The 27753-nt window shown below is 45.0% G+C and overlaps 1 protein-coding gene and 2 non-coding genes across 3 annotated transcripts; all 3 read right to left on the bottom strand.

The window, feature by feature from the left end:
- Window positions 1–853: 853 nt before the first annotated feature.
- LOC135819180 (fibroblast growth factor receptor-like) lies at window positions 854–12553 on the bottom strand. The gene is made up of 13 exons (XM_065332342.1): window positions 12287–12553; window positions 11427–11554; window positions 10536–10649; window positions 9242–9380; window positions 8615–8731; window positions 7560–7789; window positions 5962–6096; window positions 5382–5452; window positions 4770–4810; window positions 4320–4416; window positions 3826–3925; window positions 2720–2812; window positions 854–2194 (listed from the first exon to the last, which is right to left on the bottom strand). The coding sequence occupies exons 1-13, from the start codon at window positions 12330–12332 to the stop codon at window positions 1988–1990; spliced, it is 1518 nt and encodes a 505-aa protein (XP_065188414.1). The 5' UTR covers window positions 12333–12553; the 3' UTR covers window positions 854–1987.
- Window positions 10163–10244, bottom strand: Trnas-aga (transfer RNA serine (anticodon AGA)). The gene has a single exon. It is a non-coding gene; the product is annotated as a tRNA-Ser (tRNA).
- Trnas-aga (transfer RNA serine (anticodon AGA)) lies at window positions 11629–11710 on the bottom strand. The gene has a single exon. It is a non-coding gene; the product is annotated as a tRNA-Ser (tRNA).
- Window positions 12554–27753: the final 15200 nt, after the last annotated feature.

Below are 27753 nucleotides of genomic sequence, written 5' to 3'. Positions count from 1 at the left end.
TTCCCATGGTAATTAATTGATAGGAATATTGAACACGAACCAAGGGTGCATCGCATTAATTAACTTGATAGGAATATTGAACATGGACCAAGGGTACATCGCATTAATTAAATTGATAGGAATATTGAACATGGACCAAGGGTGCATCGCATTAATTAAGGCGTTATATTCGCATTCAAATACCGTAAAACCTGTCATGGCGACCAACTGTCCAAGGGGACCGCTACAACCAGGACCAAGGGTTGTCAATTTCAGTCAAATGACCCTGGATAAGAAGACCACCTGTACACAGCGACCGCATGTCGAAGGTCCTTTGAGCGGTCACCTTACACAGGTTTCACTGTACAGCAAACGCCACAGTGTGTCGTGCTTGCTAAGGTAAAATTATTTTCTGATGACTGTGCTGATGGGCGATTCTTGCCACTCAGCAGAGCAGATTTCCTCTGCACCTTTTTTCCGGAAGCATTTAGTGCGGATCAATTCCAGAAGGGTCTTGTACCATCAGCGCAGGTAATCAATTCCAACAAGCTTGGACATTGCTATTCAAAGAACTAGTGAAAAGATTAGCGGTGTGCACGGGTAGTCAGTACCCGTGCTACCCATGAGGACGAGTAGACGGGTACAGAATAGTACCCGAAAACCCGAAGTCGCAGACGACATCATGTACAGTGGACGTGTACAAAATTCATGTAATAATGTCTACCCAGTGTGTAAAGGAAGGGCGCATTGTGGTGTTACCATGGAAACATTACCCCACAGGGTACCCGTGCCACCCATGGAAACTACCCGAAGCTACCCAACTCAGCCGTGTAAATGAGACTCAATGTACTCATGCTAACACAGAGTGACAGAGTGCTCATACTATGGAAACAAACTTAGCATGTAAAACATAAACCTACAGTTGATTGTGCCATATCCATAATATAGATTGAAATCTAGGGAGTAGGCCGGTGTAGCAAATTCACTACAGCCCTGTCGCTACATACAGGCAAACTTGGAAGTAGCACAATGGATATGTTGGCACTGTCGCCACTATGACTATCGCATAATCCATAGCAACATTGTCCATAGCAACATTGTCCATAGCAACATTGGTACTCAAACAGGTTTTACAAATAGCTCAAGAAATGCAGGAGATCATGAGATCATACCACACGTGTGCCATGCCAACATGAAGCAAAGCAAAAATGCCAACAGATGACAATAATTGTTAGATTAGAACCGATGGCTTGTACATCCCTCCTGCGGCTACTCCTAGCTACATGTCCAGGTCTACAGGCCGGCCAATCACTAGTCCTTGTGCCGCTTCAGTATCATAGCATGATGCATGGTTACATCTGAGTGTATCATACCTGGTTGCTTTTAGGCACACACTCGGCGGCATTTGGCAACTTACACACCGCTTTTATTTACAATGCAGTTGCGTGATGTCCACCACTTTCTGAGTATACACAGATGGCACGCTACTATCACCCTTACTCTACTGGTACATGTACCAAAAGAACTGTAGTGTAGAAATGGAATAGAATCTAGTGAGGTATGTGCAAGGAATGCCTAGTAGTACTGCAGTTTGGTAGCACTCTGCACACTATAAGAGTGCCGTAATTTCATAGCCTCCTGCCGGGATGTCGTCAGGGCCGTACCAGCCCACCGTATGATTAATTATGTGTGTCACTGGAGCTGTATGTGTGTGCGTGTGCTTGTTCTGTATGTGTTAGTTCGGCCATGGCCCACATACAGGCTGTACAAGTCTCACTGGACATCAGACACAGTCCAGCTCATGAAACCCAGTCGTGTCATTCGAGTTTGTGTTGCGCACCATTTCGCAGTCCAGCGTTCGCAAGTCTAGAGTCACGCAACGCCCGGCGCATTTCTTTGTTGTGACACGAATGGATTTCACTGAGCAGCCATGTACATACTCATTTCATATAATTAAATAATATGCGGGACGAGCATACATGGCTGGTGATACTTGTTCATTACTATGTCATTGCTCATACATGACAGCATGACCCGGATGTGCAGTATCACTGGAGTCGACTATGATCATACCCGGGGGCAAGGTGTAGCGCCTGGTCGGTTGAAATGTGTGGAATGGTGTTGCGATGGTGTGTAGGACGAGCGATGTCGATTGTGATCGGTCCCTGCTCTGGACTGTCAGATGGGAGAGACCGAATTCCGTAGCCGAGTTCTCCTACAGCAAAGAGTTTTAAAAAGAATAAAGGCCGATTCATACTTCATTTCGCGTACGGAAAAAACAAGTTGAGCTCAAGTCAACTTCTTCGTGATATGACGCGTTTCCCGTACGTGAAATGAATTGTAAATCAGACTTAACTTGAACAGTTCTGAGACTTGGCTTCAAGACAAATGACCTGCCATGGAGTTAGTAACGATGACAGTATATCAGCCGGCGATGATATAATATCGGCCGAGGATGGCATCATAATAGGCCAATGATGACAAAATATCGGCCAGTGATGACATAATCCCGCTGGGCAGTTTACTATAGGTGGTTGATGTCGAGCATCAAAAGGAATCAGGCAAAGCTCTGATGGCATAGGCTATGATAGGCATGGTAGCATTGATATCACACCGATATTATCTATGGAATTATTTGTTTGGATTTTCAGTGCGTTTGTAATGCATGCGATTGCACAAGTCTTTTTTTCCACATGTTGGTGAATGGCAAAAAAAGATAGACAGATACTAGGCTACATACCGTTGACATATCTTGGTCACCGGTCATGTTTTCCAGGGGAGATCTCTGCAGTGCTGCCTCCTTTTCATTGTTACATGTGTCTGCTTGCTTGACCTGGAAAGAAAATGGTATAATTGCAAAACATAGATTAGAGGCCCAGAACACCGCCACAACAGTTCTTGATAATTATGTGCTCAGAAGACAAACTCAGAACCTGCTAGCTTCCTATGAAATGCATAGGCTTGAGAGAGCTACGCGGGCGAGCATGCACACACACACACACACACACACACACACACACACACACACACACACACTTATAGGGAAAATGAGAGTGAAACAGACAGAAAAAGACAGCCAGTATCCACAATACGAGAACCCAACCCTTCCCGACCCTGGCCAGAAAGTCCTTGGTCATATCAATCACCCGGCCTCAGTACGCCAGGTCAATTGTAACTTTGAAAGCGCATCTTTGTGGCAGCAAGTGAGAGAATCTGAGAAAGAAAGAAAGAGAGAGAGAGAGAGAGAGAGAGAGAGAGAGAGAGAGAGAGAGAGAGAGAGAGAAAGAGAGAGAGAGAAAGAAGAGAGAGAGAGAGAGAGAGAGAGAAGAGAGGTAGATAGATAGATAGATAGATAGATAGATAGAGAGAGAGAGAGAGAGAGAGAGAGAGAGAGAGAGAGAGAGAGAGAGAGAGAGAGAGAGAGAGAGAGAGAGAGAGAGAGAGAGAGAGAGAGAGAGAGAGAGAGAGAGAGAGAGAGAGAGAGAGAGAGAGAGAGAGAGAGAGAGAGAGAGAGAGAGAGAGAGAGAGAGAGAGAGAGAGAGAGAGAGAGAGAGAGAGAGAGAGAGAGAGAGAGAGAGAGAGAGAGAGAGAGAGAGAGGGAGAGGGAGAGAGAATAAGAGAGAGAGAGAATAAGAGAGAGAGAATGAGAGAGAGAGTGAAGGAGAGAGAGATAGTGAGAGAAGGAGAGAGAGAGAGAGAGAGAGAGAGAGAGAGAGAGAGAGAGAGAGAGAGAGAGAGAGAGAGAGAGAGAGAGAAGGGAAGAGAGAGAGAGAGAGAGAGAGAGAGAGAGAGAGAGAGAGATGGAAGAGAGAGGATGAAGATGGAAAGTAGAGCTTGGTACCTCACCTTCATTTCCTGAAGCCTATTCGAAAACGCTGTCTCCAGCTGGCTGAATGATGGCCTAGCTGATGCATCCAAACACCAGCAGGAAGTCATCAAGTCGTACCTGTCAAAACACAAGCTACAGGTTTGTCTTGTCTCCAATAGCACACCTTCACAGCAATATGATTATTCTTATTACAGTCAATCTTGTGTATAACAACCTCCGTTAGACCAACTGTCACTAATGTGGATAGAAAGTATGCGTGATGTATGAAACCAGAAGCTGGATTTCACCTGCGACCAATGCAGAAGGAGAGTACATTTCAGGGGTTAAGTCTGGCCAACTAAGGCAGTACAGCGAGTGGAATACTTTCTTTTGCTTCCTCACGCACAGCAGACGCTCAGCTCATGAATAGAATTTAGTTGCAAGGAACAATGCACAGTAAAACCGGTGAGTTACTGCCTGCGCTGCGCTGCGCTGCGCTGCACAAAGCATCGCTAAGCACCCACTGACTTACACATCATGAGGACAGCAGAGTGGCTTCATAAGACGCTTTCCACTCTGAAGCACCGCTGGTAGCAGCCAATTCTCCACATCAGAGTACGGAACCTCGCCTGCAAGCACATACACACACAGATACACACACACACACACACACACACACACACACACACACACACAAGTGCGCGCGCAGTTCGCATGACACTCGGCTGGAGACAGAGTTTTTCGCATACGTAGAAACGCCACTGCCGTCTGTGGTTCAAGTTGCACATGTATGTCCTAAAGCGGTGGGAGGTGAGTGCTAACAACTCGTATATTATTACAGTTTCGGAGAAAGAAATCCGAGATGAGACGACACCGGCCAACACGACAGAGCTCATGGATAATAAAACCTACAAGAAGAAAGGCAGCCCTAAGACACGTGGGACAATCATCTCGTTAACCTCTCTGCTCTAAAGACACTCACCACATGTCAGGACCTCCCACACAAGAACTCCAAACGACCATCTGCAGAACACAGGAAGGAGAGCAGCGCATCACGCCAAGAAAACAACCACTGATTTATGATAAAGGTGGGTGATAGTGATATTCAAGGCTACTTACAGAGAGCTTTCTGGAGATAGCCGCAAGAAAGCAATACCCGTGATGCTAATCGTTATACTGAGAATTTCAGTATGACATACTCTGGATATAATATGCGTTTGTCTTTGCATAGCACTTTTATGAGTACCCTTCGTGCAGTTCCCCAGTCTTTGGACCATCAAGATAGAGAACCTAGACTAGACAAGAAAGATTTTTAGGACCCTTGGAGATGTGCTATACTGAAGATGTAGTGCCTTTGTCCAATAAGTACCATGAATACATGTCATATACTGCTATGGGCATTTAAATCCGGTGGAATGACCTGGGCCGGCGCCCTTACTTGCTTAGCGCGTACACGCATTGTAACACTGTAAATAGGGACCAGCAGTTCTCACGGCTGCACGGCCAGCGCCCCGTGGCCGCTTGACTTCTTCACGGATTTCTATGGCCACCACAGCAGCTCTAATTCAGTTTGTTTTCATAACACTGTACGTACATGTCACTCTCCGTGTTGAATACTCCGTCACGCATTGCCTGCACAGCCATCCACTTCATGGCGTCCGTGTTCTGTAGTACAAGGCAGTACAGGTCAGTCCGGTTAGATGCATCAACTCACATTTCAGAAAAGTGTCATGACTATGTCTTCATGTCAAGGCTTTGGGGAGTGATGGCTCCTATTTCAATTTTTAAAACCTGCAAGGATGTATTGTGGGCTGAAGAGGTGCATATGTATTCTGGTGTGGCACACTGCAATTCACGTCAGGAAACGGTAATGCATTGGGCTGGTGGTTTGGAATAGCAGTCACCACTATCACACATGCATGCTTTCAAAGTCTCATCATCTACACTCTGCCACCTTTGCTATCCTTAACCATTTGTTTCCATTCCTCAGTGAAATTTCCATTACAATTTTCAGCAACACAAATGTCCTCTTCATGCACATTGCAGTGTATCAGATTTTCTAGTCCAGCTCCCTCCCAAATCCAGCAGAATTTCCGTAGCACAAAAGATGCCGGATTATAACGGGGACCACTGTATTGGTGGCTACAGCTTAGTAAAAGCCAGAGCTCACTCACCATCGTTAGCTGGTGATACTCGTGGCTGTTTAGGAGTTGCCTCGCCACGCCAAGGTCGGATATCTTCACCTGCAAGCTGCCATTTCCGTGTTCGCGCACCAGCATGTTACGAGCGGACACGGCACGGTGGACGACCTAGAACACAAGGATACAGCATACACACATACACCTCACTGAACTTCTACAGCACAAGGTTACAGCATGTCCACCTCAAATAACAATACTGAGTTCCGGCAATATCTGTTCACTTTTAAAAACTGTATCGATTATTTTACACAGTACCGGAGTGGGCAGTTATTTGAAATACTTATGATAGTCCATAATCAAACTAGAGCGTTGTATTGAACTAGTCCTTCACAGAGAAGACAATAAATAGATAATAAAATCAGAAACAAATTCATTGAGCATTTTGATTGCATGCAAGTTTGATAGGAAAGAGGTAGATGGTCACCAAAAGTGAACAATGTTTCCTTTGAAATTATGGCTAGGTTGAGACCTTCATCTCACAGTCTTGTCTGGATCACTGAAGGAATATGACATCATCAGTGATGTCATGGCATTAGAGAGGTTCCGCATTATGTAAAGTTGAGCAACTTTACGTAAGGAGACGGGAATACCCGTTAATTCGCGAATTTGCACTACACTTATGGCAAGTCTCTACTTTCGCCTCAGCATCATGATCTTGATACTGCTATCTTTGTACTTGTTTGCGTACTTGTTTGCACTCATATCTTGGAATAACAAGTTTCCTGGTTTCCTCCCCTCCCTCCTTTCTTTCCTACCCTTAGAGTTCTTGCTCTCCTGCTTCCCGCCCTTCCACTCCCCATTTTGTTTCCTTTGGTGCACATGTGCAGCTGTGATGCCAAGACCCTTGGTCGGCTGAGCTTCACAGGTCCCACCCACTCCGTCCTGCTGGATATGTACCATTGTGTCAAGTTCTCCTCCTCATGTTAGTTCATGATGTAGTGAGTGTTCAATAGTAAAAAATAAAAAAGCTGTCTCCAGAGAGTACGTAGGTAGGACTCTGGTAACGGAGGTGCTCCGTCAGTGGATTGGGGTAAAACATTATGACTCATTTCCCAGGTCGACCTGGTCGCTCACTGGTGCATTCCTAGTTGTCAAGGGCAACTACGTGATTCGACAACTTCGTATGGCGTAACACAGATCCACGTGCAGTGTACTTTTTTAAAGACTTTCCGCAGATCGATTACGTTTTTTGACCAACGTACAGTCAACTCCACTTTTAACGAACTCGCATATAGCGAATTTCGTTATATAGCGAACCCCTGTCCATGTCCCTGTTTGAACCAATACCAAACTGACCCTTTATAGCGTATAGCTTCCGTTCATAACTAACCAAATATTGTAGGACTGCATGTAAACCAAGTGCACTCATACTGTCCTGGACCACTTGCCAGTCATGACTTGCTGCTTGTATAGTGTAAGTGCATTTCTGTTATAACAAACTTTGGCTATAAAAAAAAACTAACTATCCTGCTCAATGGTGTTCGTTTTACCAGGAGTCGACTGGAATGACGTTATCCGGAACCTCTCTATTATTGTAAGTGGTGAGTTCTGAATTGACCAGTCATATTTACCTTGTGCTCAGCCAAGATGGCCATACCCTTAGCTACTTGCAGGACCACGCCAATGGCTTGCTGGATGGACAGCGCTGCAGTATGACTGCTGTTGATGCTGTTGATGCTGGTGGTGGTGACGATGCTGCTGCTGCTGTTGCCGGTGGTGATGGAAGAGCAAGCCTTGACATGGCGTATGTACGTATGCAGGTCTCCGCCGTCCATGTACTCCATAACGACACAGGGACTACCTGCAGCCAGGGCAACACGGGGTGAAGTCAAATATGGAAATACTGAGTACACATACAACGGAAGCCCAAGACCGTGTAGCTGTACCTTCATGTTTCCCTGCATTACAACTATCATCAGACAGCGGCATTTGGTATTCAGAAAAAAGCCAAATACATATCAACAGTGAAAGGTATTCCAACTTCCTGACATATTATCGCGTTCCAAATGAACAGTGCTTGAAAGTGCTACGTCACCTCCAGCCCGGAATCATGAAAAGCCCTGACATGTGGATGCACCTGATCCTGTTTTGTATGGATCACGTTTGGGTGTACAGTAAAACCTGTAAAGGCGACCACTCGGATAAGGTGACCACCTGTCCCAGAAGACCACTTCAACCAGGATCAAGGGATGCTACTTCCAGTCAAATGACCCTGGATAAGCATACCACCTGGTAAGAGAGACCACACTTTGAACGTCCCTTGAGCGTTCGTCTTAGACTCGTTTCACTGTATTCCGTAACAGTACGGTGAGACACATCCACTGGTTGTTACTGGACTGGGCTCCCCCGATCAGGGACCTATTACTGGTACAGAAAGAATTCACACCTGCATGTGACACGAGGAGCCCACATACCACATTCTGGACTTTGCCGTATAATCAGAGTGGATCCAGAAGTCGTTATTTGTGGTGATTGTTTGACTTCTGCCATCATCACATTCATGCCTTATACTCAAATCCAAGAAGCACTACATTGGCCAACATTGACCACTGATTTTGCAAAGAATCTGTCATCATAGTTTCATCTGGCGTATTCTGTTTCTCAGCATTTCCCGAGGAGCGGTTACCTTGAAATAGTCCACCAAACAGTATGCCGACTATGCTGTCGTGCTGCGAAAGCTTTGTCATCACCGCCAGGTCTGCCAGCATGGCCTGAACTGCCTGGTGTGAGTCTTCAGTAGAGTCTAGAACACCGGGAAAGGGGGGGGGGGTGGATGAGGAGAGGGGAGGAGTGGAGTTGAGTGAGGGAGAGGGGGAGGGCGAAGAGGTGGAAGTGGGGTCGAGTGTGGGGGGGGGGGGGGAGTGAGATTGAGTGAGATGAGTGAGATTGAGTGGGTGGGGGGGGGGGAGGAGGGGAGGGAAGTGGGGAGCAGAAGGGGAGTGGAGTGGGGGGGGGGGGAAGGTTGTTGGACAGAAGAGCGAGAGAACAAACATGCTTTTGAGGTGGTTTTTCCTGTGAAGGTGCTGGCAATATGTACCTCATTCCAAAAATGCAGAACATACAGAACATTTAATACTAGTACCGGTCGTCCCTCGTTAGTAGACAATATTGTATTGGCCATCAAAATTATGGTATCTTATATCTCATAACAGGACTTGCAACTGAAGAAGCAAGAAGCAATATTGATTATTGAAACTGGTCACGACCCACTTTTCATAAAATAGTAGAAATACAACCCTGCAGATCTACTCACTTGAAAGGATTTTCACTGCCACCGCTTTGGAGCCCTTTCTCTGCTTGTGCTCCTGCAGTCGAATGGTTGCCCGGCACACGTTGCTATAGCGACCTTGACCCAGCTGAGCACCGACCTGCATAGCACATTCTGGAATCACCTGTGTGTATGAAAAGGACGAAAAGAAAATGAAGACACGGTGTTGGCAGATGAAAAGTTCTACTGTGCATTCCTCGCTACTATATCACCACCTATGCAATTGTACTGGTTGCTCATGCCTGAGGCTGCGTTTACACGACAACGCTGGGGGTGATAACGCAAGAAAATCCTTTTGGATGCATGGTTCATTTACACAGTACGAAGAGCAAAACGTAAAAGTTGCACACCAAAACGGAAGAAAACGAAAACGCTGGCCAAGGTGGAAGAATTTGAAAACGGAAATGTTCTGCCGGATAAATTTGGGTGTGTAAACAGTCGAAACGGTATGCTGGCCTCGTTTTCCGTCACGTGTGTTTCGTTTTCGGCCGTTTACACGGATCCGACAATCCAAAAAATTGTTTTTATAATTTTCATCATGATTGTGACGAGTGTTGTTTTGTGGCCTGTTCTGAACTATTGCTTGAGTGTGATTAGTGCTTCCACGACAACACTTGGCACATGACCAACTTTTGCGGATCCTTTGCTCCCGTGTAGACGCGCGAAAACGATACAAACGGAGACCACCTAGTACCTCGGATCAGCTTTGATCGTGTAAACGCACGAAAACGAAAAAAGAAATGCGGGACTGAAAACGGAAAACTGGCCGTGCGTTGTCGTGTACACGCAGCCTGAGTATACCAAGGTGACAACTGGCAGGGTACATTACAAAATTATACTTAATGTTCTGCGAATAACCTTCGCAAAGCAAAAATAATACAAAATTAGAAGAAAAAAAGATGACTACGCAGTGAACAGGATTCGAACCTGTGCGGGCAGAGCCCAATTGATTTCTAGTCAATCGCCTTAACCACTCGGCCACCACTGCTACGTACAAGTACACTTGTAGGATGGCAACACAAAGGCGTCTCGTTGCAAAAGAAGGATTCACGAGCGAGATTCGAACGCAGCACCCCGTAGTGTAGCAAGAAGGGGTCCATAGTCGTGTGTGATCCCCAGTGTAAGGAGTGATGGTGAAGGTTTGACAGAAGATTTGCCACAGTGCTCGCATGAATTCTACTGCATAAACAGACTTCGAAAACGGACCCTACTGAACATTCCCCGGATAGCACCCCCCCCCCCCCCCCCGCAACGAAGTCAACGAGCATTGCTAACTGACCTTGACCGGTGACCCAGCAGCAGTGACCATACTGGCAGCTAGAAGCTCGGCACCACGCCATGCCGATGGGAGTTGCCGGCGAGGTCTGGCCTTATCTGCATCAATCATCTTTTGCTGTATGTAAGCAGAGCGACAATACGCGCACAGTGTTTTTCGGAGCATATGCCGTACTCGTAATTCCACCTAAGGAAAGTTAGTGTGGCTTATAGTCATAGTACGATGATCAAATGAACTATGGAATACAGGGTATTCACTGGCTTGAGGGAAAGATGCAAACAGGAAAAGTCTGAAGAAAAGATTACTGTCACCACCAGGACTCGAACCAGGGACCCTCGTCTGTACCTAGCGATGCTCTAACCACTGAGCTATGGTGTAGTCGTCATCCCAGCAGAGACCGTTCAACATTTTCTTCAGACTTCGTAACTCACACTTCCTGTGATTCTACACTGGCGGGTGGGAGGCAGCCCTCACTGTAACCCACACACTCCATGTACAAACTAGCACACGGGGAGCCCCAAGTCAAAATATAACCACAGTAAATACAGGGTGGATGATGTCTGTATTTCGTGACAACAAATCTAGACGTGGTTTGCTAAAGTGGGTACTCTGAATGCAGAATCCTGTTTTTGGGAACCACTTCAAAATGGAACCCTGTCCGCACTCGGGAACATCATGCTTTAGTAGACTCGTGATAAAGTGGTTTGGAATGGAATCGGCAAAACTAGTTGAATCTTTTGACAGAAAAGGCCTGGTGGGCCTAGCCTAGAAGTGTGCAGCAGGAAGATTCTACATAAGAATAAGATTTGAAAAACTCAAAACCCACCCCAGCGGCTTTGACTTATCATTGTTGAATTAGAATCGACCAGCGATTCGTGAATCCCTAGATCTTACCCGGTGTTTCCAGAAAATGAGAACCATCACGACAAGGAGCAAGAGTGGAACGCCGATTGAAACTCCATACACGATCAGATCTTGGTTCCAGGACTCACTGCTTCTCGCACTGCTTACTCTGGGACTATCTACAGCAAAAAAAGAGGACACGTGCACATAACAATGCAAAAGCTGAAGACGGGACAAAGAAAAAAAATATCAACGCAGTGAACAGGATTCGAACCTGTGCGGGCAGAGCCCAATTGATTTCTAGTCAATCGCCTTAACCACTCGGCCACCACTGCTGCACATGAGCAACAGTAGAATCAATAAATCAAAATAGTCTTCAATGAAATTGGCAAGGACGTAAACCTAAGACTATCATTCTGTTGTTTGTCCAACACTAGCAATGATAAGCAGGATACAGGCGAGTTAGAACGTTCTACGGTTACCACCAGACTGACTTTTAAAATTATGTGATACTGACATTCAACGACCTGATGCTTTAAAAATGCATCACGTCTGGAATCTGCAAACCAACAGCCTTCCACTGTGACTTGGAATGTTCTAAGTTATAAAAAAAACTCAGGAAAGGGGAAGGTGAGCGCATTCAAGATGAGTTCTAGCTAAATATCACCGCGAACTAAGAATGTTAGCTATGACAAAGTGATGATGAAGGACGAAGGACTACGGCACAGAACGACCACGGGACACTTCGAGAACACGAAAAGTAGCCACCCAACGTGGGAAGCTAATACTATCATCAGCAAAATACTTGACATAGCTAATATTCTTAGTTCACTGTAGTTAATGTTCACCTTGTTTTCTTCTTTTGGGCACTCACTTTCCCCTTTCTCACATTGATCACAAAATAATCTTACCGTTTTCATAGCTGATGACATCAGATGCCAACGTTCTGCTATCCATGACTGGGTACCGTTGCTCTGCTCTCCGCAGACTGGTAGACAGAGTTTACACATATACTTGCGGTCTAAACTAACAATGGCAACTTAGGAAGAAGAAGAACGTTTTCCGGCCTACATCGCCTCCAAGCGTTCCTTCTGCATTCCGCCCAGGCACCCCGCTGCGCTTTATCTGGTTGATGCTACTTCTATTCAAAGCATCTTTGGCCCATTGCCCGAAGCCAATGACTAACTTGTTGTGTCGTTACCCGAGTCTCTGTTCCCTCTTGCTTTCCACCTGTCAGTCGCTGAATACGACCATTACAAATACAGGCTGCTGCTGGATTTGTTAGTTCCCACGCTCATACTCACAGCAGAGTTATTATGTGCTGTAAAATCGTGGCGTATGACAATATTTTGGACATGGGTGCTCACCACTCGACGCGGAGTGTCACCTAATTCCCTGTAAGCCGTAACGATACGTTCTCTTGCGTGGCAGAGCATGTCCTCCTCGTGTCACAACAAGCAGCAGCCAGCTTTTGTCAGCGTGTCGAGAGTTACTCCTCAATACAGGAGCAGGGCTCGTCTGAAACACCACGTTACTGCCAACCACGAAATTACGTTCGGATCCGGAGAATGCTCGCTGCCGCTGTACAAAGTCACTGCAGAGCACAGTAAAGCGCTGAAGGAAAGAAAGGCGAATTGTACTTTGCAAGTGAGCTCATTTTCGAACATTTTCGAACACTGACTCAGCGCCACCTCTCCACTACTCTAGTTTTACAAGTATGTACTGAGACTAGAACAGTACTGTAGCCTCCATGTTTGTATGTAGGAGAGCGGTTGGTGCGAAGGACTAGGTGGGAGTCCAGGCCATGTGTCGGTAGCGAAAACTCGAAGTGAGGTGCGAAGAATGAGGTGTCGCAAATAATTGCGTGTGATTGTGACCAGGGGCTCGAGTTCCAGAGAAGAGGACGTAAAAGTGTGATTCTCTGTAATCTCGTTATTTACTTCAACTTGACGCGGCGCCGTGCCCGTAAGCGGCGCTAACCCCGAGGTCGTACCGTACCGTACAATCAAAGACGGCTGGCCACAATGCATATTCAAATAGGGCTTTCAAATACAAGATCATAACGTGAAGCAACTTGGAAGAATTAGTATGTATGCGAAGTGTATCGGGGGATGTATGCAGGGCGATAGTGCGGGTTCGAATCCCAGGTTATGTCTAAAAACAAAAAGTAGCAATTTATAAGAATTTATAACATCCCTATGCTTTTTTTTTGTCTAGGTCATCAAGGCAAAAAAGCATAGCGTAGGGCCCTGAGCTTCCAAGCTCTCTCGTTAATGCAAGACCTGGTACGGGACAGGTACGGGACAGGGTAATACGACACCATCTACTGCCTTGATGACGGCAAAAAAAGAATAGGGATGTTATAATTTTTTCAATCTTCCTATTTTTTTATTTATTTTTTCAATTTTCCTATTTTTTCCGGCATTTAATACCTGGGATTCGAAACCGCACTATCGCCCTACATGCATTCCCCCATACATTTCGCATTCATACTCATTCTTCGTTGCTTCACGTTATGATCTTGCGCTTGAAAGCCCTATTTGAATAGTGCGGCTAGCTGTATGTGGCCAGCTGTGTTTGATGGTACGGTACGGGACAGATACGGGATAGCGCCAGGAGTGACACAAACACACAAACACACAAACACCAAATTAAAGCTGTGTGGACCCTGGCTAGCGCCAGACGTTACTGAAGTAACGTCTTCTGCATAGCTACGGGAATAATAATAATAACGAGAGAGCTTGGAAGCTCAGGGCCCTGCGCTATGCTTTTATGCTTTTTTGCCTAGCTCATCGTACATGTTATAAGAACTGATGGGAATGTCTTTTTCGTTGATTGGCCACATCACTGTATTGCAAAAACGTTTCAATCGGTTTGCTTATGAGTTAGGCAAAAGTATTTGCAGAATTTATTGCGGATTGTTATTTCTCTAATAATCATCTACTTTTGTTTTGCTCCTTCTTTTCTTTTTATCTCCTTATATTGTAAATCAACCAAATTTGGCCGATGAGAAATAGAAACCTCTCTATAGAGAGGTTAAGATGCACGTTATTTCCGACGTGACGCGCAGTTTCACGTCAAATTTGAAATCGATCGGTATTTTTGCTCTCACATGCATCCATTGCTCAATCATGCATCATTTGCCTATATGACAAACGTTGGCCTGCGATTTACCTTGGCCGGTTGGTACCAAGCGGCGAAATCAGCGAAATTAAATCGCCAGCGAACATTAGTTGATTTTAATACAGTGATCGGATTTTCTGGCCTTTTTGTAGTAATACATGTGCATTGACCTGTTGAGCCAATGACGACGCCGAATGCATGGTTGCCTGTGGAGCACATCACATAACTTTACAGTCTCCTAAAATACGTATCCTGTCCGACGGCAAAAGAGGCTGCAGATTTAGTTTTTCTGCGCGTCGACGGGATGTCTGCGACGCGAAAGTTCAGCTCGCGTTATTTGGCTCGCACGTCGAAAAATCAACGCGAGTGACCTGCTACTCACGTCGAAATTTGGACATTACATAAATTTACAGTCTCCTATATAAAAACGTATCCTGTTCGACGGCAAAAGAGGCTGCAGATTTAGTTTTTCTGCGCGTCGACGGGATGTCTGTCCTGACGTTTACTGGGACCGGCGCTGACTCTGCCGATCACGGGCGTTCTGGACTCGACGAGATGTCTGTCCTGTCGTTTCCTGGGATCGGCTTAGACTCTGCCGATCACGGGCGTTCTGGACTCAAAGGGATGTCTGTCCTGACGTTGCCTGGTACCGCCGGACTCTACCGATCACGGGCGGCGTTTTGGAGTCGACGGGATCTCTCTTCCGACGTTTCCTGTGACCGGCACTGAATCGCTCATTCACGCTTATTTTGGAGACGACGGGATCTCTCTTCCAAAGTATGTTTATGCTGACGCATCCTATCACCTAATCGGCGTCTATTCTAATTTAATTTCCTCTTCGTCTCCCTATTTCTTTCCAAATCTCCCTCTACATCAGGGAGTCGTATACATAATACGACGAATATTGGTACGGTACGGGACAGATACAGGAGCCCGCAAATATTGTGGACAGCTGTTATGTACAATCCTGTAGAGCCTTTGTAGTCACAGATACGGGACAGATACGGGACAGATACGGGATAGCTCCAGCCGTGACACAAACAAACAAACAAACAAACAAACACCAAATTAAGGAGGCTCCAACCCTTTGGGGGTGATTTTTTTTCTTCATAAACCCCCTCCTTTTTGTGGATGAGTGTGCTCTATAATTATCATCCCATGTTACTCCACAAAAAAATTCAGGGGGTGTTTCCGCAGAGATAAGGCTGTTTGAGGTGTATTTCTAGGGGTGGGTGTATTTATCGATTTCGGCCTAAATTTGCTTGTTTTGGGGTCATATTTCAGATTTACCAGTTGTCTGGCTTCTCTTTGTGATTGCAAGTCCTTTCACACATCACAGTGAAGCATTTGAGCAAGAAAATCTGGCAATCCGCATTGACTACTCAGAAAAATAGTAATTTTGGTACAAAAATGAACTTCGCAGAAATGCCCGTCCGCAAAGTACAATTGGGTGCACAGCTTCTATTTTCTTCATGGACATGCCCTTTTTATTTTATTTTTGGGATCCTCATACTTCATAGAAACTATAAATATATAATTTTAGGGGGGTTACCGTGCATTTTAGACCTCCACAAATAAAAATAGGACAGAAAATTGGCCGATTTTCCACCATTCTTGGAATTGTTATTTTTCAGGTAAGGTGATCATTCTATGCATTCCTTGTGGTATTACTCCAATTTTTTGTGTCAAAAGCATTGAATGGTCCCCCAGATTGTTATAGTATACATGGAGACTAGATGAGGCCATGGTTCCTGGGCTTTTTAGCCCTTGATCTGGATATCGGCATGATCCATGCACAACGTTATTCATGATCCAGGCCGAGGCCTACTGACCCTGAGCGCAGTTCAGACCAGCTTTGCATCACAACTCTTGCAATATTTCACTCCTAGTATTTCTCATAAAGCAACAGGCAAAGAGCTGGAGGAGGATAACAATTATTATATTCTGGGGGGGGGGGGGGGGGCAGTTTCATGTTTGTAGTACATGTACAATGTAGATGCAGGTTCAACTCAATATTGGCAATGAACGACTGCTAGTAATTGTAGCACCCATTAGGTATAATCATAACACTATTCCCAATGACATGGAACAACCACAAGTGTATGTGGGTGCGCATTGCACACATTGATACATACATGTACGCTTCCATGCACATGCTCACAAACAAGTACCTCTTGCACACACAAATACATGTACGTCATATACGCGCACCCGCAATAGCATACACCCACATGCACAATGCATGCTCTTGAGCTTAGTTACCATATTCTGCTGTCCATGCACTTGTGCACACGTGCGCACGCGCGCACACACACACAACATGCACTGCGCGCGCGCGCGCGCGCACACACACAACATGTAGGCTCACACGCGTGCCTGCGTATGTGCATGCACATAGTGCTTATGGGTACAGGTGCATGCATTCATCATAATAGAACTGGTGCGAGTAGTGTAGGAATATTTTCAAATCACTGGTGCTGTACAACACAACATTTACAAAATACTTCACACTCTGACAATAGAGAATAGTACACTGCGAAACAACATACTCAATTTTCAGTGCTGCATTTTATTCAAGTGGACGCAGGTGATGACTCACTGCTGGCGACGTTGGCAGCTGACAGGTCACAGCTTTCGTAAATAGCCCAAGTCACTGAGCAGTAGCTCACCAACGATTTACCACTCACTCAAGAGTTGAAGACTGCAATGTTTTCAGCGTAGCAATATATTTCGCCACTTGAGAATTAGAAGTGGATCCACTTACCAGAGTCTGTGCACCCACTTCAATCTCTCTCTCCAAAACGCGCTTACAGTAGGTTTTGGTCCCTGGTGTTACACAGCCATCGAGACGCTTGGCTCCGTTCTCCTTGGTCATTTTTTCGTCAAGCAAAATTGTTCAGGATCTCGAGAAATCGAGCTGTGAAGTCAACTTCTTGCTCACACCAGCGATGCTTTTGAAAACATGCCCTGATACCCACTGACACATTGGAAGAAAAAACAACAGGAACCTCGATGGGGCCCAGGGAAGACTACAGGTGAAGAATGAAACAATATTCCCTGATAAGACTGTCGATCGCGGAGTTCAAATTTTAGTAAGTTGAGATGGGCCCCCCCCAACTTTTCGCACTTATCGGCAAAAACAAGACTTTTGCCTGCAAAAAACAGAGCGCCAGACCGGCTGCGCAGCGCAGAAGGTTGGAGCCTCCTTAAAGCTGTGTGGACCCTGGCTAGCGCCAGACGTTACTGAAGTAACGTCTTCTGCATAGCTACGGGAATAATAATAATAATTTAAAGAGTCGGCGTGGAGAAAGCAATTTTATTAGTGCAATTAGGAGTATAATCGATGCAGACATGGCCAGACAACAACGAGTTCATGGAATTTTTAAGGATTTTTTATGTTATTCAAAATCGATTTTCGTGTTCCGCTCATCAGTTAATAGTATCGGAACTGAGGGTACTGTGTACAAAAATAGAACATTTTATAACAGCATAATTAATTAAAAGTGTGAACAACAAAGGAAGTGCTACAGCATTACATAATAGGTGTCAAACATAGTGCTAACGTATATAACTGAGTGCAGCCACAAAGCAAGAGGTGATACAGTGCAACATGACACAACATTTTCATCTGATAACCAGCTACGAGAACAACTTTAGCGCGACTACGTGCTTCTTTTGTTTACAAAATGGACAATGGAAATGGGTGTGCAGTAGCAGAGAACCCAGCAACGGTGACGCGGAGCAGCGGTCAAACGACTTGTGATGCTGGTGGAGATGATGGAGCCATGTTGGAGGCTGATAAGGAGTGCAATGAGACTGAGCATCAAACGGATGATGAGGAAGTGACTGATGATGATGATGGTGGTGATGAGGACGATGATGATGAAGATGAGACGGAGGACGAGGATAGGGCGGAGGAGGTCGAAGGAAAGGAGCGGGATGAGACGGAAGAGAGCGACGTGAGCAAAAAGTCAGCTGTATTTTGTCACTTGTTATCACGTCCAGATTGTCTTAGTGTGTACGATGATTCTCACTTTTCTGTTTTGTGCCGTGCAAGTTATGTTAAGCAGTTGAAGGTTCTGGAAGCTGTATGTATTCGTGTGCATAATCCTGTTCTTTGTAAACAAAAGAAGCACGTAGTCGCGCTAAAGTTGTTCTCGTAGCTGGTTATCAGATGAAAATGTTGTGTCATGTTGCACTGTATCACCTCTTGCTTTGTGGCTGCACTCAGTTATATACGTTAGCACTATGTTTGACACCTATTATGTAATGCTGTAGCACTTCCTGTGTTGTTCACACTTTTAATTAATTATGCTGTTATAAAATGTTCTATTTTTGTACACAGTACCCTCAGTTCCGATACTATTCACTGATGAGCGGAACACGAAAATCGATTTTGAATAACATAAAAAATCCTTAAAAATTCCATGAACTCGTTGTTGTCTGGCCATGTCTGCATCGATTATACTCCTAATTGCACTAATAATAATAATTTGAACAAACGGCGAGGAGACAACAATTTGATAACCGCAATCAGTAATACAAGCTGGATCGACATTTGTGTACACTTTATTCATGTATTGTAAAACTGTGGAGACAATGTGCAATAAAACGATGAAAAATGTGAAGAAATTGTGTAGAGAAAGAAAGCAATTCAAACAAGTTTTCGTACAACACTCATCAGGAATCATCGTTGTACTAAAGGACACTGAAACAAAAATTGAACTATTGTAGAAAATCTAAGTTAGAGAAATAACACTAAGAGCAACAACAGTGAAATTTACAAGTGTGAATTTTAACAATCAAAGCGAGAAATGAACAAAGGAGAAAGGAAGGAAAGACAACGTGATAACACATAACAGCAGTACATTACACCTAGAACATTAACGGCCAAGCTTGGCCGCACTAAACACGACACGTTACTTGAACAATTTCAACCCAATTATACTATCTTTCTGTACACACAAATTAGGCTTGTACAGACGCTGATAGATAGCTTCCAACACTTTTAACTGTAGTCCATAACCATGACGACCACGGCACAATACAGTGAACGAAGAGTCAGAATACGCACCGCAACAATCAGGACTAGCCAGCAGATGATTGTACACTGAAGACTTGCTACCACGAAACCTACGCACAACACTAACACTCTCACCGGCACTCTCACCATCACTCCCATCACTGCTCTCCGACTCACTGCTCCCTCCGCCGTCCGTTCCATCCTCCGCTTCCCCTGCACTCTCTCTGTCTCGTCCATCCCGCCTGACCGGGTCCATTGAACCCAACTCGGCCGTCCCCCTGCTATCATGTCCCTCCTTTCGCCCTCGTCCGCTGAGTGCGTAGCTTCTGTTGTAGTTGGCTGTTGATCGTCTTGGTCTTTCAATTATGGGCTTGGATGGTGGATTAGTTGTGGTTGCTGTAGATTGCGTTGTTGGTGTTGGTGTGGGAGTTACTGATATGCAAGGTGGGTCTTTTTGAGTCGGCATTTTCTAGTGTTAATGCAGCTGTCAGTGTTGCTCGCGGTCTGCCACTGGCAAGCTCCACCGCCGCAAGAACCGATGGCGGAGGATCAGGAGGAGGCAGTGGGACCGGGACCGCAAGCGGCACCGCCTCAGCCAAAGCCGCCGGGGGCACTGACGAGGGAACCACCGACGGCCGGAGCAAAGGCGGCGACACAAGCCGACCCGATGAGCCACCACGCCCATTCTCCTCCACCACCGCCACCAACGACGGCGGAGCAAGCACAGTCTGAGAGCCAGGATCCGCGGGTTGTGTAGGCAACGGCTGTGTGGTTAATGGTTGTTTTCTAGGTCGCCCTCGCTTCGGTCTTTGTTGTTGTGCGCAAGGTGGAAGTATGTGACGTGGTGTGTGTTGTTTGATGCGTGCGTTCAGGTGCTGAACAGTCCTACCAACATACCGACTAGCGCATTGTCGGCATTCAAAGTTGTAAATAAGATGACTACGGTGAAGGGCTGGTAGGACATCCTTCCGCACCGTAAACGCACGCATCGTCGTAAAACCTGGCACAAAGTGTACTGCATAGTATGTTCGACGAACAACGGACTTGACTGCACTACAAACTTTAGTCGACTCCTGTCCTTTCCAAGGCAAACATAAATAGACGGGACAACGAGCAGGACCAAACAAAGGAGCCTTAGTAGTTTGTTCGACTTTCAACAACTTCTGCAACAAAAACTCAGGGTAACCGTTCTTAACGAAAACTGACCGGAGAAAGTCAAGCTCTTCCTGCAGCTTACAGGACGAACAAATACGCTTCGCACGGTCTACAAGGTTACGCACTAAGTTTACTTTATATTGAGACGAACAATAAGAGTCATATACAATGTACTGACCAGTAAACGTCGGCTTACGATAAACGGTTGTCAGAACGTCACTACTCGTTTTTTCCACCAGCACATCGAGAAATGACAACTTGTTGGAATGTTCATGCTCACATGTGAAACGAAGGGCAGGGTGAATACCATTTAACACGTCCAGAAACTCGTTACTACGCTCCTCATTATTAAAATATGTGAATGAGTCGTCCACGAAACGTACATAAAGGTCAGGCCACAATGAATCATCAATCTTCGACTCACAGTAACCGACAAACACGTTTGCCAATACTGGACCAAGGGGCGAACCCATCGCGACACCATCGACTTGTTTGTACATGACATTGTTGAACGAAAACTCAACTCCAGTTGTGACCAGCAACAACAATCGTCTAAACGCACTTTCAGATATCCAAGGAGTGTCAATGTCATCATTACGGTACAAAACATCCATGCAGATGTCAACAGTTTCTTCAATCGGCACATTAGTAAATAAACTGACGACGTCAAACGAACACATGTGTGCGTTGGGTGGTACAGGCTTGTTGCGGAGCTTTTCGACGAAATCAAAACTGTCTTTTACAGTGCGCTTGCAATCGTGGTCCTGCACTGGTTGTAAGTAAATACACAGCCACTTGGAAATAGAATACTGCGGCGAGGCCGTCATAGAAAGGATGGGACGTACTGGACATGTGGGCTTGTGTATTTTTGGTAAGCCATATAGCCTAGGCCGGAGCGTGCCTGTCGGTTTTATGCGATCGAAATCATTGGAGAATATTTCTCCGTCGGCTTTCAGTTTCTTTAGGTAAGCTACTAGTTCTTTTTCTACTTTCTCTGTTCGATCAAAACTTTCAACCGGGCCGATGGTCTGGAACTTTGATGTGTCATTTAGGATGACAGACATCTTGTCTATGTAATCAGTTCTGAGCATCAGAACTGTGGCCCGCCCTTTGTCCGGGCGCGTGACGATAATTTCAGTGTTTTTGCGGAAGTCACGCAGGGCTTTCATGTGTTCCTGGCCTAAGGAAAACGATCGCTTGTCTGGAAGTTTGTCCGCATGCTCCTCAGCCTCAGCTCGGATCTTTGCAGCGCATATTGATTGTTGGGCCTCTGATATTGGCGTAAAGCGTAATAACTTTCGATAAAACAATTCGAACTCGGTCATGATAACTCAGTAACTCCCACACCAACACCAACAACGCAATCTACAGCAACCACAACTAATCCACCATCCAAGCCCATAATTGAAAGACCAAGACGATCAACAGCCAACTACAACAGAAGCTACGCACTCAGCGGACGAGGGCGAAAGGAGGGACGTGATAGCAGGGGGACGGCCGAGTTGGGTTCAATGGACCCGGTCAGGCGGGATGGACGAGACAGAGAGAGTGCAGGGGAAGCGGAGGATGGAACGGACGGCGGAGGGAGCAGTGAGTCGGAGAGCAGTGATGGGAGTGATGGTGAGAGTGCCGGTGAGAGTGTTAGTGTTGTGCGTAGGTTTCGTGGTAGCAAGTCTTCAGTGTACAATCATCTGCTGGCTAGTCCTGATTGTTGCGGTGCGTATTCTGACTCTTCGTTCACTGTATTGTGCCGTGGTCGTCATGGTTATGGACTACAGTTAAAAGTGTTGGAAGCTATCTATCAGCGTCTGTACAAGCCTAATTTGTGTGTACAGAAAGATAGTATAATTGGGTTGAAATTGTTCAAGTAACGTGTCGTGTTTAGTGCGGCCAAGCTTGGCCGTTAATGTTCTAGGTGTAATGTACTGCTGTTATGTGTTATCACGTTGTCTTTCCTTCCTTTCTCCTTTGTTCATTTCTCGCTTTGATTGTTAAAATTCACACTTGTAAATTTCACTGTTGTTGCTCTTAGTGTTATTTCTCTAACTTAGATTTTCTACAATAGTTCAATTTTTGTTTCAGTGTCCTTTAGTACAACGATGATTCCTGATGAGTGTTGTACGAAAACTTGTTTGAATCCCTTTCTTTCTCTACACAATTTCTTCACATTTTTCATCGTTTTATTGCACATTGTCTCCACAGTTTCACAATACATGAATAAAGTGTACACAAATGTCGATCCAGCTTGTATTACTGATTGCGGTTATCAAATAATAATAATAATAATAATAATAATGTGACGCTAAGTCCTCCTGGGGTTTGCCGCTCTCCGGTCCTCTTTCATCCCGTTCTCCCCTCTTTTTGGGGGATTCTTTGTACTTCGTCTTTCTTGTTTTTCTTGTTCCTTTGTTTTTTGTAGGACAGATTTTTGGTGTACTGATTTCGGTTGTTGTTGTGTCTGACTCTATTCCCAATATCTAATTCTGTGGTTGGTTTTCCAACTCATTGGGTTGTAGTTTCCATCATGAGTTTGATTCCATCGTGAGTTTGATTCCATCGTGAGTTTTGATTCTATTTGCTATTTTTCGTTCCATTTTTGAGCTCATATTTTATTTTCCTGATTTCTTCTCCAGTGTATGTTGTATTGCATTTTAATACATTGTGCTAATTTTTGCCCGTAAAAGAGGCTTGCACTTCATAATAATAATAATAATAATAATTTGAAACTCGGATACTGAGCCATAAATAAATGTAGAAGAGAAAAGGACATATCGATACGAGTTAAGAGTAACTCTCCATCACTGTAACATGATACTATATACAGTCAGAAAGTGCAATACTAGGCACAAAACTGACAGAGTAAAAACTGACAGAGTACTGAAACATTCTTTCCATAACCTTGAACCTTCCAAGTTGGAAGGCTGTCGGTTAGCGCTACGGAGATGTGTTGAAGCTAGGTGTCAGGACGTTGAATGTTTCAGTACTCTGTCAGTTTTGTGCCTAGTATTGCACTTTCTGACTGTATATAGTATCATGTTACAGTGATGGAGAGTTACTCTTAACCCGTATCGATACGTCCTTTTCTCTTCTACAATAATAATAATAATAATAATATGTTTGTCTCTTTCCCTCAAAACCAGTCAATAGTTTATGACTTGGGGCTCCCCGCGTGCTAGTTTGTACGTGAAGTGTGTGGGTTACAGTGAGGGCTGCGTCCCCGCCTGTGTGGATTCACAGGAAGTGTGAGTTACGAAGTCTGAAGAAAACGTTGAACGGTCTCTGCTTGGATGACGACTACACCATAGCTCAGCGGTAAGAGCATCGCTGGCTACAAGCGAGGGTCCCTGGTTCGAGTCCTGGTGGTGACAGTCAATTTTTTCTTCAGACTTTTCCCGTTTGTCTCTTTCCCTCAAAACCAGTCAATAGTTTATGACTTGGGGCTCCCCGCGTGCTAGTTTGTACGTGAAGTGTGTGGGTTACAGTGAGGGCTGCGTCCCACCCGCCTGTGTGGATTCACAGGAAGTGTGAGTTACGAAGTCTGAAGAAAACGTTGAACGGTCTCTGCTTGGATGACGACTACACCATAGCTCAGCGGTAAGAGCATCGCTGGCTACAAGCGAGGGTCCCTGGTTCGAGTCCTGGTGGTGACAGTCAATTTTTTCTTCAGACTTTTCCCGTTTGTCTCTTTCCCTCAAAACCAGTCAATAATAATAATAATAATAATAATAATCTTCACTAGTTTGAGGGAAAGAGACAAAACAGGAAAAGTCTGAAGAAAAAATTGACTGTCACCACCAGGACTCGAACCAGGGACCCTCGCTTGTAGCTAGCGATGCTCTAACCACTGAGCTATGGTGTAGTCGTCATCCCAGCAGAGACTGTTCAACATTTTCTTCAGACTTCGTAACTCACACTTCCTGTGAATCCACACAGGCGGGTGGGACGCAGCCCTCACTGTACCCACACACTTCACGTACGCTCTAGCACGCGGGGAGCCCCAAGTCATAAAATCTTCACTAGTTTGAGGGAAAGAGACAAACGGGAAAATAATAATAATAATAATAATTTTTATAATACTTGTAGCTATAAAGAGAACAAATTCTGCTGTCATCGCCACACTACAACAAAGTCATGAAGGTTAACCAAAATCGATTCTCCTGTCACAATCATCAGTGGAAAGCCGTGACTGAAGAATAACCATGCCAAATCAATAATTTATATACATTTAATAATGTGTTACGAGAACAAAACAAAGTGCTAAAAATAGAATGAGGGAAAGGTGAGACAATAGAAGTAAAGTGAGAGCTAAGTGCAACAGGGGTGAGGAACTAATAACTATTGCAACGCTAGAACTGTGTAGTGAGACAAACAATCATGCTGTGCACCTACGAACACAATCTTAACGCAACTACATGTTTCTTCTGCTTACAAAGATCAGGCTTATGCAAACGAATACAAACAGCCTCAAGTACTTTCAACTGACTAGCGTACCGTGCACGACAAGGAACGTTTGACTCGTATTGTTCGTACCAATACAAGGTGAATTTAGTGCGTAACTTGGTGGATCGAGCAAACCGTATTGCTCCTCTTCCAAACTGGCTGAGGAACTGGACTTCCTAAAGTCAGTTTTTCTAAAGAACGGGTATCCCGACGATCTCTTGAAGGAGCTCATGAGCGAAAGGCTGCATAGAAAGGAAATACGTTTTGGCCCGGACAAATGTCCCACGTATCTTTCTCTCCCTTGGAAAGGAAACCTCTCATTATCCATGAGTCGCGTGGTCCGCAAAATTGTACAACAAACGTACTACGCGGTACATTTTGTACCCGTTTTCACAACTGTACGTGCGTTCACGGTGAGGAAGGATGTCCTACCAACCCAACTCGCATCTAAATTGGTATACCAATTTGAGTGCCGACAATGCGGTAGTCGGTACGTTGGTAGGACTCTTCAACATCTGAACGCACGTATCAAGCAGCACGTCCCACTGCACATGCTGACTGGCTCGGCACGGGCACTGCGACCCAAACGCGGCAGGCCACCTAAGAACCCTCGATCACAGCCATCGTTAGCACAATTGCCGTCGACGGCAATAGTGCCCCCATTACCCGTATCGAGAGCCGTGGAGATGGATAATGTACACATTGTCACTATAACACAATGCACCATAACAACACAAGAAAGTACACCACAACAACATCCAGCTCAAGACCAAAGTGGACGCTGCGACGAGGTGATCATGGTGATGCCCCCATCGCCATCGTTGCCGTTGCCTCCCCCAGAACCGCCACCTGCATCTGCCATCGGCAGTGCTGGGGCTGAGTCTGTGGTGTCGCTGGCACGGGCAAATATGGATGAGGTAAGCACTGAACATGAACAAGAAGAAAGAAGGCTGAAGGAAACGGAATTCAACAGAGAAAACAACACGATCAACATTCAAAGACCTAGACCATCAACGGCTAATTATTCAATGAATTATTACAGTACTGGATGTCAAGCACCGGCGAAGACACTGGGAACAGAAGATTTAGCAACAACAGGAACAACAACAATGACAACAGCAACAATGGTAACAAATTACCATCAAGATCAAAGGAGGAGTCAACGAGCAGAGGTTCAGCAACGTGAAGCGAGCCTGGGACCGATCGGTGGTGATAGTATTGATTTATTTTTATTTTTTATTTGAATTCGGTATCTCAACAGTACATTGTACAACTTGGGAAGATCCGAATGACATAGATACATAAACATAAAAGTGGAGTAGGTGCTACAGCGGATCATTTTATCGCAGATTGTGGGACTAAACTAATACCAGTATGCAAGTACACAAGAAATAAAAGCTGAATAAATACGACTGCATGACATTGGAGAAAAGCACCAATTAGTTAGAGCAAAATAAAGCGACACATCACTCATCGAAAACATTTTCAAAAAGGAGCTGTTTTAACCGGGTACATTGTGGCCAGTCATTAAGAAGGCAGGCAAGATGGGCGTTAAATGCAGAAGACGTATTGCAAGACTTCATTTCGAAGGGCAGAGCATTCCAAAGTAAAGCAATCCTACTAGACAATGAGCGATACCCGCATGCAGTTTTATATCGGCATAACGAAAGATTATTTGCAGAAGAGCCGCGAGTGGTGTAAGCAGGTGTACTGTGCCTACAAAATAGAGAATCTAAACTGGCAACCGGGTGAGCTACTTTTTGGTGATGAGGAGAATGAAACGGAGGACGACACTGAGGACGAGTTGGAAGATGAGACGGGGGACGAGGTTGCGGTTGGTTGAGACGAGGAATCGGATGGTGATTGTGATCGTAAGAAGTCTGCCGTTTTTCTTCATCTGTTGTCTCACCCTAAGTGTCTGCAGGTGCATGATGATTTTAGTTTTTCTGTTCTTTGTCGTGCACAGTACGCTAGTCAGTTGAAAGTACTTGAGGCTGTTTGTATTCGTTTGCATAAGCCTGATCTTTGTAAGCAGAAGAAACATGTAGTTGCGTTAAGATTGTTTTCGTAGGTGCACAGCATGATTGTTTGTCTCACTACACAGTTCTAGCGTTGCAATAGTTATTAGTTCCTCACCCCTGTTGCACTTAGCTCTCACTTTACTTCTATTGTCTCACCTTCCCTCATTCTATTTTTAGCACTATGTTTTGTTCTCGTAACACAATATTGAATGTATATAAATTATTGATTTGGCATGGTTATTCTTCAGTCACGGCTTTCCACTGATGATTGTGACAAGAAAATCGATTTTGGTTAACCTTCATGACTTTGTTGTAGTGTGGCGATGACAGCAGAATTTGTTCTCTTTATAGCTATTATAAAATTGTTGTCTCCGCGTCGATTATTTAAATAATAATAATAATAAAAAAGGGTTTGCTCCCCACACCGGAGCTCGCGCTATTCCGCCGACTTTACTTGACACTTGACTGCGGAATAGCGCGAGCTCCGGTGTGGGGAGCAAACCCTTTTCTTACAAATCATCGCCGAGGTCGCAACCACTAATTATTATTAATAATAATAATTTAATAACGAAGGTACGTGTTGGGTCGTAAGTATCCACGCAAACACACATCCAGT

This window comes from Sycon ciliatum, chromosome 6 (assembly GCF_964019385.1).
Source record: "Sycon ciliatum chromosome 6, ocSycCili1.1, whole genome shotgun sequence".
In the NCBI taxonomy this organism is placed as follows: domain Eukaryota; kingdom Metazoa; phylum Porifera; class Calcarea; order Leucosolenida; family Sycettidae; genus Sycon; species Sycon ciliatum.
This window is presented reverse-complemented; position numbering and strand designations above follow the sequence as displayed.

What these genes read in the sequence shown, in the direction of transcription:
- LOC135819180 (XM_065332342.1), bottom strand. Translation starts at nt 12,332, where the DNA reads ATGGATAGCAGAACGTTGGCATCTGATGTCATCAGCTATGAAAACG. An exon ending in AGTATCACCAGCTAACGATG is followed by an intron (nt 5,453 to 5,961) that starts GTGAGTGAGCTC and finishes CTTGTACTACAG; the next exon opens with AACACGGACGCCATGAAGTG. An exon ending in GTGACCAAGATATGTCAACG is followed by an intron (nt 2,195 to 2,719) that starts GTATGTAGCCTA and finishes TCTTTGCTGTAG; the next exon opens with GAGAACTCGGCTACGGAATT.